Source organism: Lepidochelys kempii, chromosome 8 (assembly GCF_965140265.1).
Source record: "Lepidochelys kempii isolate rLepKem1 chromosome 8, rLepKem1.hap2, whole genome shotgun sequence".
In the NCBI taxonomy this organism is placed as follows: domain Eukaryota; kingdom Metazoa; phylum Chordata; order Testudines; family Cheloniidae; genus Lepidochelys; species Lepidochelys kempii.
In genome coordinates this window covers 75885471-75905849 of record NC_133263.1, presented here as the reverse complement: position 1 = coordinate 75905849, position 20379 = coordinate 75885471, and the positions used below count along the sequence as shown (strand labels likewise).

The 20379-nt window shown below is 37.7% G+C and overlaps 1 protein-coding gene across 15 annotated transcripts in view; it reads right to left on the bottom strand.

Annotated features, from left to right (window-relative positions):
- Positions 1–1262: 1262 nt before the first annotated feature.
- ZNF644 (zinc finger protein 644) overlaps positions 1263–20379 on the bottom strand; it is a 77397-nt gene continuing 58280 nt past the window's right edge. For 10 of the 15 annotated variants that reach the window (XM_073357095.1, XM_073357103.1, XM_073357102.1 and 7 more), the window contains 5 exons: positions 17113–20153; positions 16302–16907; positions 13710–13832; positions 3584–3686; positions 1263–2997 (listed from right to left, as the gene is read on the bottom strand). In XM_073357095.1, coding sequence (XP_073213196.1) covers positions 2805–2997; positions 3584–3686; positions 13710–13832; positions 16302–16907; positions 17113–20153 — 4066 coding nt within the window. In that variant the 3' untranslated portion in view covers positions 1263–2804. Of the gene's footprint in view, positions 2998–3583; positions 3687–13709; positions 13908–16301; positions 16908–17112; positions 20154–20379 lie in introns of those variants that run through there. The other 5 variants (XM_073357110.1, XM_073357109.1, XM_073357108.1 and 2 more) reach the window with 4 other exon arrangements.

The window sequence follows — 20379 nt, the reverse complement described above, 5'->3', positions numbered from 1 at the left end:
ACAAGTGAAGATGTTATATAAAGTGATTCACTCAGTGATATTACACACTGCCTGGTTTGAATGAACTAAATAAAATTCAAGTTATTTATCTTGTTGAAAACCTAGTTAGATTTTCTACTATTGCTAAATTCTGCATGGTATGGTTTTACTCTATCGGCATATTTAGCAATGTTTAATTATCAGTGTAGCTTCACCAAATTTTTCATAAGTTAACCAGCCACAGAATATGCTTAACATCTTTTTGTGAAAAGAATAAACAAATATTCTAATAAAACATTATGAACTTCCAAGGCAATGTCATTGTTCTTATCTAATTTACATCCATTTCTCATGAATGTTGTTTCTAATCCTCCACTTTCACTTACAAAACAAGTTTTCCACAAGAGCTCAAAATCCCACAGGTTGCTTGCAAACATCTACTTATTTTTCAGTATCCACAACTAAACCAGCTCCTATGCAGACAGAGAATAAGGCCCTGATCCCACATTGTCTCATGTGTGGGTGTACTGCTGCACTCAAGCAAAGCCCAACTGATGTAGATGGAGCTTTGCATGGGCGCAACAGTCCACCTGTGTGCTACACAGTGTAGGATCAGTTCCTAAATGATAACAGACACTCAGTTTTTCGGTCAGATATAAAAAAAAATCAAGATTAAATGCAATTTTAGTATATCAAACCAAAACCACGTAAGGAAACGCTTAGGAGTATTGCTGTGAGATTTTCCTCTGATCCTAAAAATATCAGGAGACAGCACTCTTTTTAAATAACAAGAGAAGCCCTACAACATTATAGTAGGATGGTTTTGTACTATCCATCAACATATTTCAGATATCCTATTTTTCAAATTTTTCCCACAGACAAAAATCCTTTGAATATTTTGAGGTGTATTTTTGATTCAGACAGGTAACAATATAATGGACATGTTAAAGCTTCAAGTTATCCACAGGGAGTTACACTAAGAATACATTACAATACCTCTCTAATGACATTAGCCTAGACATCTAGAGAGCTACTTTTGCAAGATATTAGTAAGTGCTAGTATGGAGATTATTTCAACTTTATAAAAAAAAATCACCCTGACATTTACACCAATCAAATGTAATGTATCTGTGAACAGATCATATTATGTTGTGAATAAATGTATTCTACTCTGGATCACTAATGAGGAGATTCTAATCTCAAGCAAGACAAATCAACTTCTCATGAACTGTTATTTCATACATAACGCAAATAAGAAATGCTTCACATTATAGACATTTAGATTTTGTTTAAACCTTTTTATTTAGAGATTTTTCTGGTAAGGAGATATACCATAGGAAAGCAATTTCACTGGCAGTGAGGTATGTATATACTCTACCAAAATACTCCTTGTTTTAACTGCTTTTAACTTTATTTACATATAAAGAAAATACCAATGCATATTCTTGATTTAACTACAGTTTTAGTTACCCTATATGAATAAAATGAAATGTTACTTGCATACAAAACCGATTTGTAGAGGAATCTGATTTACTGATTAAAAAATTAAATCACGTTTTGATGACAATTTAAATGAACAAACACAATTTATCATGACCAAGACACCTGCACCATATTGTCCATCCTCACAGCACATTTATTTCAGTAATTCCGTACGTAGGTCCTTAGCATGAGCATAGTGTTACACAGTTTTCATACATAGAATCACATCCAAAACAAGTTCTAAAATTTAAATTGTAAACATTCTCTTCATATGTAGAAACATTTCAATGTGTTCAAATTTGTTAAAATGATCAAAAAAATTTAAACAGAATTATAAATGAAAAGTCTAGTCCTAAACCGTGTAGTGAGCAGTTCTTAGTACATTTCTACAGTGTTAAATAAAGTAGTAGAGAGGCAAACTGTTCTGTAAGCAAGTCAGACTTTAAGTAAAACATCATAAGGAAACAAACTTTAACAAAAAAAATGCTTTGCAATAAAGAAAGTTAGATTTGAATCTACTATGATACAAAAATGTAAAGGGTAAATAACATCTTTGTTGACAAAGTAGGAGGTAGCATGGATGCACCACTTTATTGTCAGTGAGAAATGCAACTGAAGTAAAGAATACTTCCTTACCACAAATAATTTCCAGTACTATGTACATATTTCTCTTAGAAATATTTGTTTAAACAAGTTTCCCTCCACTTTTTAGTACAAAAAAGCCTCATATGATTTAAAAAAACACTTACACACCTAGATAGAATAGTACTAATTGCCCTATTTGAATGAAACAGTCTCTTGAACTATGAAGTACATGATATTTAATGCCCTAAGTTGAGTAAGTTGTATTAGCGGTTCTTGGAATTATACAAAACACTACATACATACAAACAAAATATAATATCTTATTTTACTATGCAAGTGTTTTTTGTGTGTGTGTGTGTGTGTGTGTGTGTGTGGTTTTTTGTTTTGAATAAACAGAGCCTTGATTCTGGTAACACTGCAGAGGGCATGGTTTGTTTTTAATAAAATCTGTCTATAAGTACCCATGTGCAACAATTTAAAAATGGCTGCTTACATGTAATGATCTTGTATTGATAGTGAACACAGTAACTGACAAAAACATAGTAAACCTTAAAAACACATCTGCCACCCTATATAAAATATAAAGACTACTTACTGTAACTGTTAAGTACTCAATTTGTTTTGATGTTACTGTAATTCACTTTCCCTACTTCTCTGGCTTTAGGATTTATAAACATAATTTAGTGTAGCAATATTTTTTAAAAAATGACAAAGTATTTCAAATTTACATCCAATTCAATTTAAAACATTTCCTTGTTCTATGATGCTGCTTCTGCCATCAGTAAAGAAAACGAAGTTTCAGTAATTGAAGCAGGTTTTTTAAATAGCGATGTGACCTCAACCATGCCAGCCCCAGTCCGTGGAAGATTTGCATTGACGATGTGTCTCTGCAAGTGCTTTATCCAGTCTTCCTGAACAGACAATGGTCCTCGAAAGACCAGACCACAAAACCTGTGCAAATTTTAAAATCATTCCATCAAGATATATTAGCATTAAATACAGTACAAGTCAGACGACATTGCTAAGGGTTAAGAATTATACCGAAAGTCAACTTTTCTCCTAAAAGCTCATTTTAATATATTTTTTAACCATGAAACCATTAGGGTTTTCATTTAATTCAACAATACTTGATAATTGTTTCAAACACAAGATTAAAGTTTATACTATACATTATACCTTCACAATTGTAATGCTATAGTTAATGGCCCATTTCCAGTAATAGGCTTTTGTTTGTTTTGTGCAGGGGAAGAACATTGCCCAAATATGAAATATGGAAAACACATTTTCAGCGAGGGGAGGGGGAAAAAAAAAGTCTATTCCAAATTGTAAGACTGTTTCAGATTCTTTTTTGTTTAGCTTACTGTAATATTAAACTTAGTTATTTGTTTTGCTCAATACTGGCTTTTTAAATCAAATGCAGTTACAATATATACTTCTGAATATTCTTATATAAAGGCAACAATTTATAACCTCTTTTTAAAAAAAAAACCCAGACCCTGTAATTCCAATTAACCCATTATAAACCCCCTGCAGGTACCTGCACCGGAGTATGTAAACTTCATCAGCTCCGTGAGGTAATGGCAGCATTTTTTTCTTGCTTCCAGATCTTGATCTTGACTTTTTTTGCTTACAATCTAAGGCTAAGAAGGAAGGAAGAACATTTTCCATATATAAAAGTGAACAATTAACAGTTAGTCCTAAACCAAACAGAAATATTCAACAAACCTTCATTTATATCCATGGTGAAAAACCCATTTATTTTCTCTTACTGTGCCATGTTAAATTGCAATCAAAATGCCAAAACTTTCCATTACCTATCAAACTCTAAAAAACGATTCACAAAGAAGCAAAGACAGTCTTTTCCCATCTTTGGTTATTACAGTGTTTGTTCTCCTCTAAAAACCATAGGACGATCATTAAGCTAGACACATTTTAGTTCCAGCAAGCTCTAGTAACTGTTATTGTGGAATTACCTGGAATTACCCAATGACAGTTTGAAATTCCCTTTCATTCTTAAAACTTTTTCAGTCTTGGAAGATCTGTTGATAACTATAGTTCAAATTATGTCATAAAAATACAGTTACAGCTTCAAAATGTTGACGCATTCAAGCTAATTTGATTTAAATCCAAACATGAATGAGAACTTCTATCTGCAAGGAAGTCTTGTTTACATCTGCTACACCAATGAGGAATGCACCATCATCTGCTCACATCATACAAGTGCCAAACAGAAACAAAAGTTTTGGTTCTGTCCTATCTCTAGGACTCTTAGCTGAAGCTTTCTTACCATTTGTCTATTCGATGGTTAAAAGGAGTAATAAGAAAACAGTGATTATGAACTTCTTGTAATAGGTTGACAGACTTTATGACAATGCATAGAGATGCAGAGCCACTTGCAAAATCAATGTCTTATCAGGTGTTTGAACTATGCATGAAGGTACAGCATAATTACTGCTGAAGCATACTAGCATGTGGATTTAGGATTGAGAGGGGCTGAGCCCTGTAGGGGCAGAGGAAATTGAAGTTTGCAACAGAGGCCTCACAGGGAAAAACTCTACATCAGCCATGGTTGGGAAATAACTTCAAACTGTACTTTACATTGTGTAATGATTTATGCTTACCATGAAGCTAAACCCGAGGGAGAGTCTGGAGGCAGGTGGAAACTTTACCTATTCCTAAACATGAACACGAAATATTAATGACATTAAACTATCAAAGTAACAATAATGGAAAGGGCATCAGCAGCACCAGGGAGGGTCACTCTAGACCAGAGGTTCTCAAACTATGAGGCACAGGTGCCAGTGGTTTTTTGGCCAGCGGTTAAGTGCTCCCAGAGCAGACCCAGAGCTCTGTTCTGCCGGGGGGCAGGGCAGAAGGAGCCAGAGCTCTGTCCAGAGGACAGTGCTGGGACAGGGGCCAGCCAGGGATCTGTGGGGGAAGCAGCTTGCAGGAGCTCCCCTGCTCCATCCCCCAACTTATCTCTGCCTGCAGCAGCACACAGATTCTCCTGATTCTCCAGTAACACAAGGCCTCCCATCCCTGCTATCTTCCCCCTGTGCTTGGCTCACCAGCTCAGCTGGGGCTCCTCCAGCTCCCGGCTGAAGCACCCCCACAATATCCCAGGGGCTCCCTTCCATCCCCTTCCACCTAGCCCAGCCCTGCAGCATACCCACAGCTCCCCTCCACCCATCTCAGCCCTGCCCTACAATATCCCCTCCATTTGCTACTGAGCTACTGTTCATCCCTGAGCTGCAGAGCTGGATGAATTGGGCTTAGCAGAAGGGCTCTCTTTCCCCAGCTGCTGCAGCTGTTCATTTCCAGCTGGTGCCCCTATTATGGCAGTACCCCTTGTGCAAAGTGGGCTCTTAGCTCTGCAGAGGCTATTGGCACTGCCTTCCTCTCCATCCCTGGTGCTGGAGCTTGGCTGCTTGTGACAGGGAGAAGCCACCATGGGGTTCCCTGTGGCAGTGGGGAGCCAGGATCTTGCATGGTTCCTGCTCAGCGTGACACACCACCTCCCCTATTGCACCAGTGCAGCTAGACAGTAACCAGCTGGTCCTAGCTAGCAGCAGCCCAGCTCAGTCCCAGCTACCAGCTTAGAATCACAGAATCATAGAATATCAGGGTTGGAAGGGACCTCAGGAGGTCATCTAGTCCAACCCCCTGCTCAAAGCAGGACCAATCCCCAACTAAATCATCCCAGCCAGGGCTTTGTCAAGCCTGACCTTGAAAACCTCTAAGGAAGGAGATTCTACCAGTACCCTGATGGACTTCCTACTGCACCAGACCTATGCGGAACTATCAGTGCTGGTGAACCTCTGACTGCCATGCTCTGACCTGCCACCCGCACCCGTTGGGCCACCTGCACTAAATGGGGGGCCCTGTTCCCTGCCTGTAAGCCCAGGACAGCTGTGGCGTGTCACATAGTCAATGGTGTTATGATTTCCTAAAATGTTTGGGAAGTTTTATTTTAGTTGCTACAGTTTGCATTTTTTTTGGAACACAACTGTGAGATAGCACAAAAGATAATTTATGCAATAAAATTAGTACTTTTGATACTCATACACTTATTTTAACTATATTGAGCATACACTTCTACATTATTATTCGTGTTCTTGCAAAGTATAGGATTTTCAGGTTTGTATTGTCACTGTAAACGATGGGGGGCTGGGGAGGTTCAATTTTTTCTCTCTCTGCGCTTAGGCAGGCTCACTGTGACAAAGTTTGAGAATCCCTGTTCTACAGTGGTGTTTCTGAGGTGCAGAAACATTAAGATGTAAAATCCTAATGTTTGCATTCTCTGATATACCAGTCAAGGATCTGTCTCCTCTAACACAATGACGACACAAAGACAACTGCTCTCAGCACTCAAAGCCTCCTCTGCTTAGGCATTTATACCAATTAAGAGAAAGGACAGAGCATCATACTGCCCCTTTGTATTTTTCTTCTACTGTGGGTGAATATTCTGGGAAGCAGGGGATCCCTTTAGATTAACACCTGATCTATAGGTTTTAATCCAGTGGGCCAAATTTATTTTCAGAGGCCTTGTCTCCATCCCCGATTCTGTCCAACAGACTAACTATTTAAAGATTTCTGTTCCTCTCATTCTTTCCAGATAGAACCTCAAGGCCATAGTGTTCAGAGGCTGCCACAGAAACTAGCTCCTGACTGAGCACCAACATGTTCCCTCTCCCTCCATCGTCTTATTGTTGTGGAAAGAGAGTAAGGGAGAGGAGATAAAGAGATAGCTGCCAACTTGCTGATCCCTTTTCTGGAAACAATATTATCTAGAAAAATGACTAAAAAGCCAATAGAAAACTCACTGACACTTCCGAGTCTTGAAGGTAGGAGAGAACTAAATTCAGACTCCAAATGGGTACAAAACAGGTATCCAGATAGGCTTATTTACACAAAGTTGAAGGAAGCCTTCTATTAGCAGATGAGGCCCAATGATGTTCTCTTTGACAGCAGCGAGTGAAGGGATCTGGACACAACAGGCACTGACAGCAAGGATTTTGTCAAGATCCTCTTTGAGAAAGTGAAGGATGTGATCAAGGGAACAGGAATTGGCCCTAATGCTTTATGCCAACATACAAGGAGCATGTTCCATTTTCTATAATGGGGAGAAGACCATATTTTCCAAGCTTTAGGAAAGTATGGATTACACAGGAGTAGAAACCATTAAATTGGTGGCTTGGCCTTTCCCACACCACTGGCACCTTATCTTTGGGGAGGATCATAGGACATGAAACTGTAAGGGACCTCCTGGGTCATTAAGTACAGCCCATGGCTATTGCAGGCAACCCCATTATATAATCCCATTCACAAATTTAAAAAACTAGCTGGGATGTTCATCCTCACTGCTCCGCTAAGGAGCTCTGAGATCCTCAAGTGAAAGGTGCTCTCAGTACAAGGCACGAATTTTCATCACTGTGTGTCTTCTCATAGGTACCAAAGATCCTTTTCATCCTCTATATATCTATCCTTTTCAGCCTCATCTATCTTTATGTAACCATCATACATGCAGCATCTGAGCACCTTCCACAAGAGATACAATCTCTCCTCCCAGTCAGGAGGAACTGGGCATAATTCATTTTGTATTTTTTGCCCTTTTAAATCTCATATTATTGATGGACATCTTGGTCAAAAAAGTGGGGTTTGCATTTTGCCTGGAAGGTACTGAAATTTATGGCCATCCTTCTCTCTGAGAGAGGAGACAGGGTACCTGAGCCTGGATACCAGTGTGCCTGTGGAGAACTATTAGCATAAAAGGAGATCCATCTGGCCAGGTGGAAATGATTCTACAACAACGGCTTTGCTTCTGTGGATTTTGCAGAACACCCCATTGAGGAAAATTGGAGGAAACAGAGACCACAGCTCCATTAGATTGCCAAGGCATCCATCTGAGGTCCTTCTGAGATCAGTTAGTAGTTACAAAATCAATGACATTAAAGAATGTGAAAAAGGTCTACAAAATGGTAGCCCTTTATGTATAGCTGGCTCCAAAAACCAGAAGGATGTCAGAAGGATTTCTTGTGAAATAAATGCTTTGTGGCTCAGAGTCTCTTAGATCAGTTTTTCTCTGTATTCAGACAGACTTCAAGGCTAGATTCCCCTCATCCCCATTAAAAAATTGGACTCTTCTCATTCAGGCAAATACTCCAGTGTTTCAGGGAGGCTATACCACCACTTGTGTCCTAATCCTAGCTTTTCTAACAAAGGGTTCCTGAAGGCTAGCAATTCTAGGACACTGATGTGCAATCTTCTGAGAAAAAAACCTTCCTGATCATCCCACACACAACTAGGAGCTAACACAGGAAAATGGAGTCTGGCATAATGCACCAAGAGAGGTGACTTTGCAATAGTCAGACAGGGATTTTATGGAGTGTAGAGGAAAGGAAGGAGAGAATGGGCAAGGATTTTTCTGATGTGTTTAGTACACAGGCTTTACATAGAACAACTGTAAAAAACAGGACTGAAGAACTCAGCGCAAGACTTCCAGTGAATGCAGCCCCTCTCACATAGGGTAACAGGACTAAGGCTGGAACACAAGGATCAGTCCACATGAAGCGATAGTAACAATAAACTTAAAAAACAAATTTTCAAGAGATTCAAATGTTAAAACTGGCTGTGAGTTGAAGTAGCATTCCATACAACATGTTTGTCCCCTTTTCTTGTGGTTTTTGACTTTCTGAGTACATTTATTTACTTTTAAAGGCACAAACGAGCATGAATGTGCTTTCGGGTCACTGTAGGAGAGAAGGTAAGACCAAAACTTTTGGTAAAATTTGACTGATGCTTCGGATCAACATTCAGATGATTCATTCTCCAAACAGATTGGTATATGAGTAACTGCAAAACTGTCATCAAATTGCTAAAACTCAGGAGTAGTAAGCTCACTTAAATTAAAGCTATGTGTGCACAAACACTTCTGATGCTCACATACTGTACTGACAGGATACTAAAACAAGCAGCACCATCTTAAGAACACCACAGTCTCACCCCTAGGTCACCTGTTCCAACCCAGCCCATATTATAACCAAAACCGGTTATTTAACAACATCTGTCTGGTGGTTTCAATCCAGTTCCTAGTGGACAGTTTCCAAATTACGAAGTAAAACTCCCACAAACAGCAGGCTCACTAACACTCAGCAAAGAGATCAAGAAAATTGAACCCCATCCAGCCTCATGGAAATTCCTTAAGATTAGGGTGAGGCACATTGTCAAAGTGTAGGGAAGCTCAGACTGCCACTACCTATGCCCATGTTGTGGATAGCGGGTACAGTCTCCACAGCTGTCAACTACCACCTTTCATGAGCACTATATTCAGTACAAAAGTCTCTCTGATAGAAGACTTTTCCCTTCAACCTTGACTACCCGCTGTCTGCTTAGTTGCTGCTTCTGAAAGCTGTGTGTGACTGACTGGATTCACTGCTCATCAAAATCTCTGATTCAGCATGGCAGAGTAGAGGAACAACCAATTTAGAATAGAAGATAATTGAAAATCTTTGGAAAGATCACTTGGAGGAGCTCAAGTTCTGTTGAGAACGCAGTATTTAAAAAAGCATACACACATTAGGTAAACAGGCTGCATATACACAATTTCACAGCACAGTGTCAGCATGGTGGTGGCAGATTAAAATGTATGCCCAATATGAGTGGGCAGCAGCATGGATTGGAAATTGTAACTAGTGATTCTTTGTTGCACATCTTTAGATCCAGTGAAATAAGTGTGCAACTACACAATGACTTAAATTTGTGCTTTCTGTTAATCCACAGTCCCCAAAATGGGAGCAGTCTCTACTTCAAGTGCTGAAGCACGTGTTCTTACTAGGACTTCATTATTTTTTCTACAGAACATTTACTAGTATACTAAACTCAGGCAATACTACAATTAAGTGATATATGTTGTCCTTTAATTTTATTTGTTTGCTTACTTGCTAATTGGCCACATTCAATCATTTGCAATGTCTCTTCCAGTCATTTGTGCAAATTTGTAGGGTTTAACTATACATCAGAATATTTTTATCTACAGTAATTTTTAGGACAGGGCACTTTATTGTGTATTCCTGAAGATATTAATACATTTTCTTTCTTAAGTACTGCTTGATCAATTAGGGATCTAAGACTGCAGAATAAAGACTTCCAGGCTGTATTTCTTGCTCCTTCTCTTAGCTCCAAGGCCACTTCCCTTGTGATGTGTCTCACTGCAGCAGCACAGCAGGGTGCCAGTAGCAGAGAAAGCATGTTATTTAGAGGGGCACAAAAGGAAAGGTAGGATGGTAAAGACAAAAAAAGGGGGGGGGGGAATGCCAGGGTGCAAGAGAGATCAAAGAATCTTAGGGGACAAAGAGAAAGTTGGGGAGGTCAAGGAGAGAGAAATTAGGGACTCTGGAATACAAGACCTTAATAGGGAAAAACCAAGTGGGGAAAGATGTATTTTGAAGATGGTGGAGAGGTCTGTCCTTAAAGTGACACAGTGAAAGAGAAAATCTCTCATCTGCTCTGCAAAACACCAGAAGTGTACAGCAGTCCACTAACCCTTTCACCAAAATAGGTAGAAGCATGGTGTCTGTTGGGCATGGGGGAGTAAAACAATCATGCAAATCTGTGTTGTACAGCCTGAAAACTTGCACTAACTTCTGGAACCAGACTTCCAAAATTAGATGTGGAATTTCACAAGCAAATTGGTTAACTGTGCACGCAAATGGTCATTTATGCATATAATTACAGTGAACAGCGGACCCATATTGCATAAATTAAGGTTGCAATTACACACTACACTTATCATAGCCAATGGCCTAGCAAATCTTGGCCTTGCTTGAAGATTTGTTCCTTGAACTATTTTTCGAATATTGGCAGCTACATTTCATTTTTTTTCTTGTTAAATCATAACACATGGCGGCTCCTGTATTTTCTCAGCATGCAAAATTTGGTTACATACCCCGTAAGTTACTGGTTGTGAAACAGCATTGAATCTACTAGAAAAGTAATGTTGTAATAGTTAATACTGAAAACACGCATAGTCAAAGTAGTGGGAAAAACATTAATTGTCTAAAAGGAGGATACTTAAGCTAACGCAGCCCTGGGAAAGCTTTCATTTCTGCTTCACTGACTTGCATAGATGATTCTATTTATTTTATTGAATAGCAAAGTATAAACAGTTCCCATAATAATTGCCACATCACATAAGAATTACAGCAATCATGTATGCATACAATTATGTAATTAGAGCAAGGAGCTGGGACAAGTACTGAACTAATAAAGAATTTCTCTGACTAATATTTCTTTACAAAGATGTAAGGAAGTAAAAGAGTAAGTTCAGGGCTTTTTTAAAATAGGAAAAATTACTAGATACTCAATGCCTCTACACAGTTTAGAACCTGAGATCAATAAATTTCAGGGCTGAAGACCCTATATAATAATTTCTCTAAAACATAGTCATCTTCATCTAACAAGACAAGAAGAACTTGGATCTTCCTAATATGGGAGATGTTCAGTAAGACCTGCACTCACACAGAGCCATATCTTCTCACTTCTCAGAAAAATAGTAAGAGCACCGTGCTTGTAGTGTGGTATTATATCACTAAGCCCACATGCTACACAATGTATTACAGCGTAGTAGATTTACTGGTACACTATGAATTATCAAATAATTAAAACCACAATTTTTAAAGTACATTTTGTGATCCATTATCCTTGCTTTGTTTATTCACTTGCCAATTGACAAAACTCACTAATTTGCAAAGGGTCTCCCAGTCACTAGTGAAAACTAGTAGCATTCTAGCATCAGTTACTAGGGATGAAAGAAATACTAAATACTGATTATGTATTCTAACATAATTTAGTCCTCCTATACATTATTTTTGATACACCCAACCCATGGACTTCCTCTAGCTGGTTTAATGTATTTATCTGCTCTCTGTGACCAGATTCAAATTCTGAAGTTAAAAATTAAGTTTCTAGCTCTTCCAGATGAGAAGAAAAACTTCCAAATGGGCAAATGTAAATAAAGAAATACTCACAGAATTATCAATGTAAATTTGCAGATAGCCTGAAACAGCTCTAAAAAACATGATCTGCCCTCAATCTCAGAGGTGTGTTATATTATAAATAATAAGAATAATACCACCTAGCTTTTTTCATAAGTAATCTCAAAGGACTTTATTAAGTTAGCATCATCTCCATTTTACAGTTGGAAAACTCCGTTTTACAGAATGACCTGCTCAATGTGTTACCAAATTTAGGTCTCCTGAGCCACAGACCAGTGCTCTACACACTAGGTCACAGTGCTTCCTCTGTTAACTTTTAAGTTTAATGAAAGTATTTTAAAAGTAATAATTTCCAATAACTTACATATGCAATTGTGCACCTATCTTGCACAATTATCATAACTGTGTGCATAAATTGAATAAAAGCACTAGCAAAGAGTCCAAAACCTCAAAAACAGCAGTGATGGTAACAAAGCCCTGTGCATCATCTTTTCCCCACTGAGTGACACTGCAAATAGTAACCTTAACAACAAAGTTAATTACTATGTAAGGGCCAGATTCTATCATGCAGTCTTTGTTCAAACCTCCCATTGTTATCAGTGGGAGATCCACTGTGAATCAAGGGTAACACACAACCCAACCTTCATAGACTCTGCCAACAGACTAGAATTAAAAACGTATCTTGGCCCTCTTCACAGAAAGTTTGACACTCCTGCTTTACATATGACTTGTACTTCATATAACTAGCAAGATCTGTGGCAAAGAAAATGGAATACTACTTTTACCAAAGTTTACTTTTTCCTGTGCTTGTTTCTTCTTTATGTAGTGACAGACAGTTGCCCTCCCCAGTTACCTAGTATGTTTATTTCAGGCTCTCCACCTCCCAATTGCCATATCATCTTCCCCTTCTGCTCCCCAACCCTCACTCTGCCTCCTACTGTAGACCATACAGATTCAGATCACATTGACTTCAGTGATACTTCATGTGGCCACAAGGGGTTGCCTGCAGAGAGCCAGCTGCAGAATCAGGCTCTCGGATATTATTCCAGATCACAACATAAAATGGTAAGGGACACCAACCTGAAATCTAGTTTATTTTAATATGAATGAGTTAAAAGTAGTGTCAGGACAGTACAACACTCACCCCATAGTACCACTACCAAATTATTTTCGCTTTGTGAACCACCAACACGAACAGAGAAAACCATGAAACTGACTATACACAAAGTGCTGTCAGATGCAGAGACTGAAAAATTAGTTATTTTTCGCTCATCTATTTCAATTGTAGTACTCTTAGGGGTTATTTGTAATAGTAAGTAGGTAAAAAGTGTTTGGACAGGCATGATTTTTTAAAGCTGTCATATCCCTTTCATAAAAAACAAATAGCTATTTTGATTTTGGGGTGAAGAATGAAAGTTGCTCAGCTTGCAGCTTTGTTTACATACCTGAAATGCTGGACCAAAATGAGTGAGTAAGAATGAAAAACAAACATGAAAAATGGACAACAGCAACACCTATATGTTTACAAGTTGCTGAAGTTCAATCTCTTAATTCAACTTGTTTACCAGAGAAAGCGTCAAAATTCATTTGGATTAACATATAAGTTTGTGCAGTCTGATGAGGAAAATGCATCATACACAAACTTGCTTTTACATCTGTAACAAAACATACCTGTCCCAGTCAAAAGTCCAGCACTCTTCTTTCGTGCATAAGCGCGTAAGTGGTTGGACAGACTAACAGCACTTGTAAACGTCGTATTGCAATGCACACACGTTCTAAGCTTCACAGGCATACCTATCATTCAAAAGAAAACTATAATCCAGTTCTCTCTTCAAAAAATGAAATTCTCAAAGCGTTGTAAAAAGTTTTCTGTAATAAAGATGTTTAAAATATATTCACTGCATTGATGCAATCGTTCAGTATATTAGAAGGATCCAAATTAACCATTATTAGTTTTGCATGTAGCGTTTAGAGCCAAACCATGTATTTTAAAAGAAAAGGGGGGTAAACCTTGAACCCCCAAGCTTCTCTGGATTTAACACCTATTATCACTTTCCTGCAGATCTCCACAGTATGCAGATCATTTCCTAACCCCAAAATACAATCCTGTGATTTGAATAGCACAATTCTGTTGAGAAGTTTCAAAGCCTGCAACATTCCCAATAAAGAGAATTAAAAAGTCTAGTTGATGAAGTGGTAATTAAAGTGTTTTACCCACAAGACTGTAAAAGGCTCACTACTAAATTAGGCTGCTGATGAAGGCTGGGAGAAAAGGTGGTAAAACACACCACTGAACAGCTGTTAGACAAAACATTTTATTCAGTGCATTTTATGTTCATTACTTTGGATGCGCAATCAATAATGAAAGTTAATGATTTGAAGTTTTTTGCTAAAATCTTTGTGCTAAATAAATGATCAACAAACTAACATCTTATTTATCACAGGAAAGAAAACATAGTGAAACAATACTAAACTCCTCACTTACCAGACAAAGAAACCATTATAATTGGTTTCTTCTCAAATTTACTGTGATACACATCAAAGAGCTTCCCTTCCCTTTGTCAAAAATACATTATCTCGGTCAATTATGTCAACTAATATTATAGAAAGCTTAAAATATGTTAGTTTAAAAATGTCTAGAGCTATTATGTTGGACAACTTCTGTATGCAGGATAGAATCCTATTATCCAGCAGCCCACAGAAGAAAGACTGCTTTTCAGGAAAATTACAGAAAAAGAATACCTGATTGGTAGACAATTTTTTAAATTGAAATTGTATTAAAGATATTTGGAATAACTTATGGTTACAGAGATTTTATTTTCTTTTTAACTCAACAGTCATAGCGAGTAACTTGTCAAATTCTATTATCTTAGCCACAGCTAGCTTAAGGGCTTTGTTTCTAACTATTAGTATTATGCAAGTATATGTTCATTTTCACTTGATTTTTCAGTACAGCCAAATAGATACCACCTAACATTCAGAAGTAAATGTATTCAATTTGGCAAGCTATACTTCAGTATGTTTTTCCAAATATAGTGAAATCTGTCAAAGAGACACTTCCCTTATTAGGCAACTTCCTGTTTGAAGTGACCACCAAAAATACCCAAATGTATTGAATATAATTCTGTTCCACCTTTGTTACGCCAAATTAGAAAGTCACCTTTGTTAAGAAACTGATTTTTGTCAGACAATTGTGTGGTCCCGTAAGACAGATTTTACTGCACAGGCAAGTTATTTTTTAGCAAGGCAAACATACCGGTGACCAAGCACAGAGCGCTGCCAGGTATGCTGTAATGCACTGGAATATTGGCAAGAGAACCAGGAAAACCAAAAACTGTTCCGGGAATAAAATATGATCCTGTACTTCAGTATCTAGGATATTGCAGTACCAGAAAGCAGTGTCCAAACTAGGAGCAGAAACATACTAGCTATAATTCTGTTATCAAAGAATACTAGTAGTTTCCCTGACCAATAGAAACAGATTTTTTTTTTTTTTTTGCAAGAGTTGCGTTAAGAACATCATTCTAAAACAGGGCTAGAGACTATCTAGCAAGTAGTCAAAAATTACAGAATTGTTTTATTAGCACAGTTCTCAAAGAAAAAAAATAAAATCTTTGCCCGCAACAGTCAGGGATTATGCGTTAGAACCCTGCTGGCAACCACCGTGTTCAAACAGAGCTGTAACTAGCACAGTTCTTCTCCCAGCATCGACAGGGCTAAAAGGAGAACAGCAGGTTCCCACATCAGCCACAATTATACAACAAACATGCATTCATTTATGCTGAAGAAGCATGTTTGCCTAAAATGTTGAAATTATTCAATAGTAGTTCATAGTTTGGAAATAGTATGCCTTTGTAACACAGAGAATAGTTCTGTCAGCTTGGGTAAATGCTACTTCTGCACAAGTTAGATTACTCTCTGGGCGGTCTACGGGTTGCACCCAGCTACTTCAACTATTTTTGTTGAGGAGCAGCATATTTTGCTATCAAAAGTTGCTTATTTTCTGGCTCCTTTTAAATCACACCCCAACCACATGTCAAAAAAGAACGATATTTTGTGCAAGAGAATTTAGTGCTGATGAACATTAATGCTGGGCAAGTTACACTAGAAGTTTATTGCACTCTCTTTCCCCTCAGTACTTTGCAAAGGAAACAAGAGTTAAATTAACTATGTTCTAGGAAAAATATTCTACACTGCAATACCTTTTCTAATAAATGAAAATTCTTTGGAAGCATAGTTAGACAGCTATAAACAGCCTCTTACCTGACTGCATAGTCAAGTCCATCCTTTGTGGCTGATACATCAATGGACTGTCTTCATTTAATGGAAGAACACATTTCTGAACAAACCTCTTTCTTGCAGTTTGATTATGGATCTTTTGAGGAGAGATATCAGGATTCCTTTCTTCTCCTAACCTTTTATTTTTCAGAAGTTCTATCAGTGTAAGTGACTGATTTTTTTTTCCATCATGTAGTACTGTTTTTGTTTCATCACATTCATTTAGGAAACTCAGACCTTCTTCCTCCGATGCAGACACTGAAATATCTTCAGTCTTTAGGCCATTATGGTATGCTTCAAGAGGTATAACATTTTGAGATAAAAAGTCATCATTTGAAGCAAGTTTCTGAGCGACAAATGGTCTGGGAATAATACGGCGACTGTTCAATGCTTTTAGGATTTTTTCATATTTTTCTTCATTTTGCATCATCTCATTTAGAACGCAGATTGGAGACTTATGTGCATCCCACTTGGTTTTGCCAAGCCTTTTCAGGTGTCCTCGCACATGATTAGACAATCCAATTTTCGTATCAAACCAACCTCCACAGAGTTGGCATGTGTGTTCAGAAGACGTTTCAGATTTCTCAATAGCTAAAAAGAAAAAATAATGATTTATCAATTTTCCAAACATTTTTGAACACCTTAACTGTACTTAACGCTATAAACTTTTAAATATGAGTACAAGAAGCCACCTTTTTTAAAGGCAAGAAAACATGATTCACCCTCTTTTATGATGAACAGACCATTATGAACAGACCTCTACCCCCCACTGCACACCCAAATTAAAAAATAGTACCTTTTCTAACTCGCTTAACAGGGGTTCCTGTTCCAGTTCTCTTGAAATGCTGCATTTTGTCACTTGTCGCTATCTGCTCCGGTGAAACAACATGGCGGGCTTCATAGCTTAATCCAGCTCTGTGAAGATGCCCACGGACATGATTAGACAATCCAACTCCTGTTTCAAATGTTGCTGGACAGTATGGACAGGACTTCTTCTCAAGTGATAAATCAGTCCAATGGAAAACTGAGTTATGCTTTGGCAATGCTGTTCCTACATTTTCTAAATTTTGAGGATCATGTAATTCATGCAGAAAGTTACTACTCTCTGCATCTTCATAATACTCAAAATAAAAACCATCATTCTGCTCATAATGAAGAGAGGATTTATCACCAGCTTCTTGATCCTCCATTTTACCTTTGAATAAAGGGAATAGGTTTACATGATCCTGATTAATATCACTGTAAGATTCATCCTCCATAGACTGTGCAGTGTAATCACATAGTTCAACATTATCCCATGAACTTTCATCCTCCGTTTCATAGCTGTCTTTTTTTTCAGCAGAGTTAAGTTTCTGTAAAACAACAACAGTCATTTTATGTAGAAAATCTGGATAGCAATCCAAATCATCTCCTGTAACAGAGCCTTCCCTCTTAGACTCTTTAACCACTTTTTTTACAGCTACACGCCTATGGTCTTTATAGCCTTCTGGCCTTTTGGAATCAAGATTATGAGAATCCATGATAAAACAATTATTATGGGGACTATTTGATGATGAAAATAAATGTAAAGAACTAACAGAGCTGGACTCTTCCTTTTTAAAATGTAAAGGATAAGGATCACTAGATTTTTTAATCATCCTGTAGTTTTCATATTTGTGCCTATATAAATAATTATTGCTTGTTTTGACACTAGCTTTTTGTTTTGCTGCTTGATGGAAATATTTAGGTTTTTGGTCAATGCTATTTTTAATCAAAATAGTCTTGTTTGTAGAGTTTTGATTGCACACACTTACAGCTGACTGTGAAACGCTTTTCCGAGCCTTCTGTATCCTGTGGGGTCTCTTGTGAAGTTTCGCAAAGTTACTGGATTGCGAAGCTGAGCCAAACGATCTTTTTACATCTTGCTTTAGAACAGAATTCTTTGGAAATGTAGATGATTGTTTGATCAATTGTTTAGTTCTGCTTCCAAAATCTAAAGGTTCTTCAATTATGCTGCTTTTTCTTTTTTCTAATCTAAGGTGGCTACCAAACGGATCAATGCACGATGTTGGATGCAAGTATTCCATGTGTTTTTTTAAAATGCTTCTGGCTGATGTAGTAAATGGACACATCTTGCACATATATGTGGTTGATTTTTTTGATGACCCTATATATGGATCTTTCACTGAAGTCTTTTTCTGTGTTTTTCTCTGGGACATATCACTACTGATAATTGAACACTTCACTACTGCTCCATGAGCAATCCCTCTATGGCATTCCAGTTCATTTTCTGTCACAGCCATGAAATTGCATTCCTCACAACAGTAATATCTTTTATCCTTTTCATGGGTTTTAGCATGTTGCACAAATGTTTTGGGACAATTGGTACCAAATACACATTGTGGACACTGTAATCGTGCACTTCTACCCTCATCCTGAAGTTCTTTCAACTCCCGGATTTCTTCCATCAGTTTCTGCCTTCTTTCCTGGTGAATTATCATGTGCTTAAGAAGTGAATTACGATCTCGAAATGTCCGTCCACATTCCCTACATGCATAGGGCCTTGGGACATTGAGATGACGGAAGTGACTATTCCCATCCAAATGATACATCATATGCCTATGCAAGTGTTTCTTCTCCCTAAAATTCACATTGCACTTTGTACAAGGATAAAATGATGGCTCATCCGTACTAAAAGTAGATGGTGATTCTGAATCATTCTGTTCACATTTGTTTTTTAAAGTACTAGAAAGAAAAGTGCTAGTGTGAACTGGAGAAGAATCTTCTGCACATTTGTTAGTGGGACTATAAATCAATTGTTGGATAGCATCAACAGCTTCTAACTCCTCATCTGTCGATTCAGGCTTCACTTTTGTTAATGCATATTTCTGTGGTTCTACTACTTCTAGATCCTCACTCTGCTCTAAATAGTCAACATTTAGTAATTTTGATTTACTGGGAATATAATCTGTATCATTAAAACAATCCTCTGTATAACGTGTTATCTTGCTAACATCCATTTTTCTTTTTCTCTTTTTCTCTAGACCTACTTTACAGTGAACTGGAGACTTCTCTATTGTTTCTTCATTTGTCATAAGAAACTGTATGAACTCTTTTTGTGGATCCCAGTTTGTATCATTTCCTGATCTGAAACTACCTGTACCTGAGGAAATTCCTGTTAATGTATTGACACAATCATCGTCTACTAGTAAACTGCTATCCTCACATACTTCTACTTGGCTTATTAAAGTGCTATCTGATTTCACACTATTTCCTATAGATTTCTGTGTATCACAACCAACTGAAGCAGAGGTAGGTAGATTTTTAATGGAATGAGTCAGGTTCTTAGCCTGTGCTACATCAGGTAACAAAAATAACACTTGGTGTTGACTTGATTTCTGTGTTGTACTCTTTGCAGGCAGCTGGAGATCATGCACCACTGGCAAAGTTGAGCAGGAATCTGTATGACCCACAGGTTGTCCAGTGGTTAATGAAACACTACTTTTATTCATAATGGAAGTTTTAGTTAAGGTGGAGTGTGAAACTGGTCCATTAACAGCAGTTCCTTTAGGCAAGCTAAAGTTTTCAGTAGAAACAGTAGGAGCACCAGTATGTATAAATAGAGACTTCTGGCCTCCACTTAAGGCTTTTTCGGATCTGTCCCTTGACAGCTCTTCCGGCAGAGTCAATATATTGTTTTTCTGAAAAGATGTTTCACACTCTTGTGGTTTAGGAATGCCACTTTTCCCGTCAGAGATGAAATTGCTGTCATCTAGAAGTCCTTCTCTAGCACCAGTAATCTCAGTATTTATCTTTGAATCATCCATATTGCTGGTCTGTCTATTAAGCACATTTATACTAAAAATAAAAAGAAACACAGTAGTTAGACATTCAGAGAAATAGCTGATAAAAGCAGCTTTAAATTGATATTATTTCTGCAGCAATGTACTGTATTATGATTGGCTGTTTAAAGCTGAAAAATCAGTTTGACTGTGTTAAAAACAGTTCATTTGGGAGATTCAGGGCAGACTGTTTTCTGAATTAACTTGAAAAATAAAATGAATCCAATGCACCTCTCCCCCTA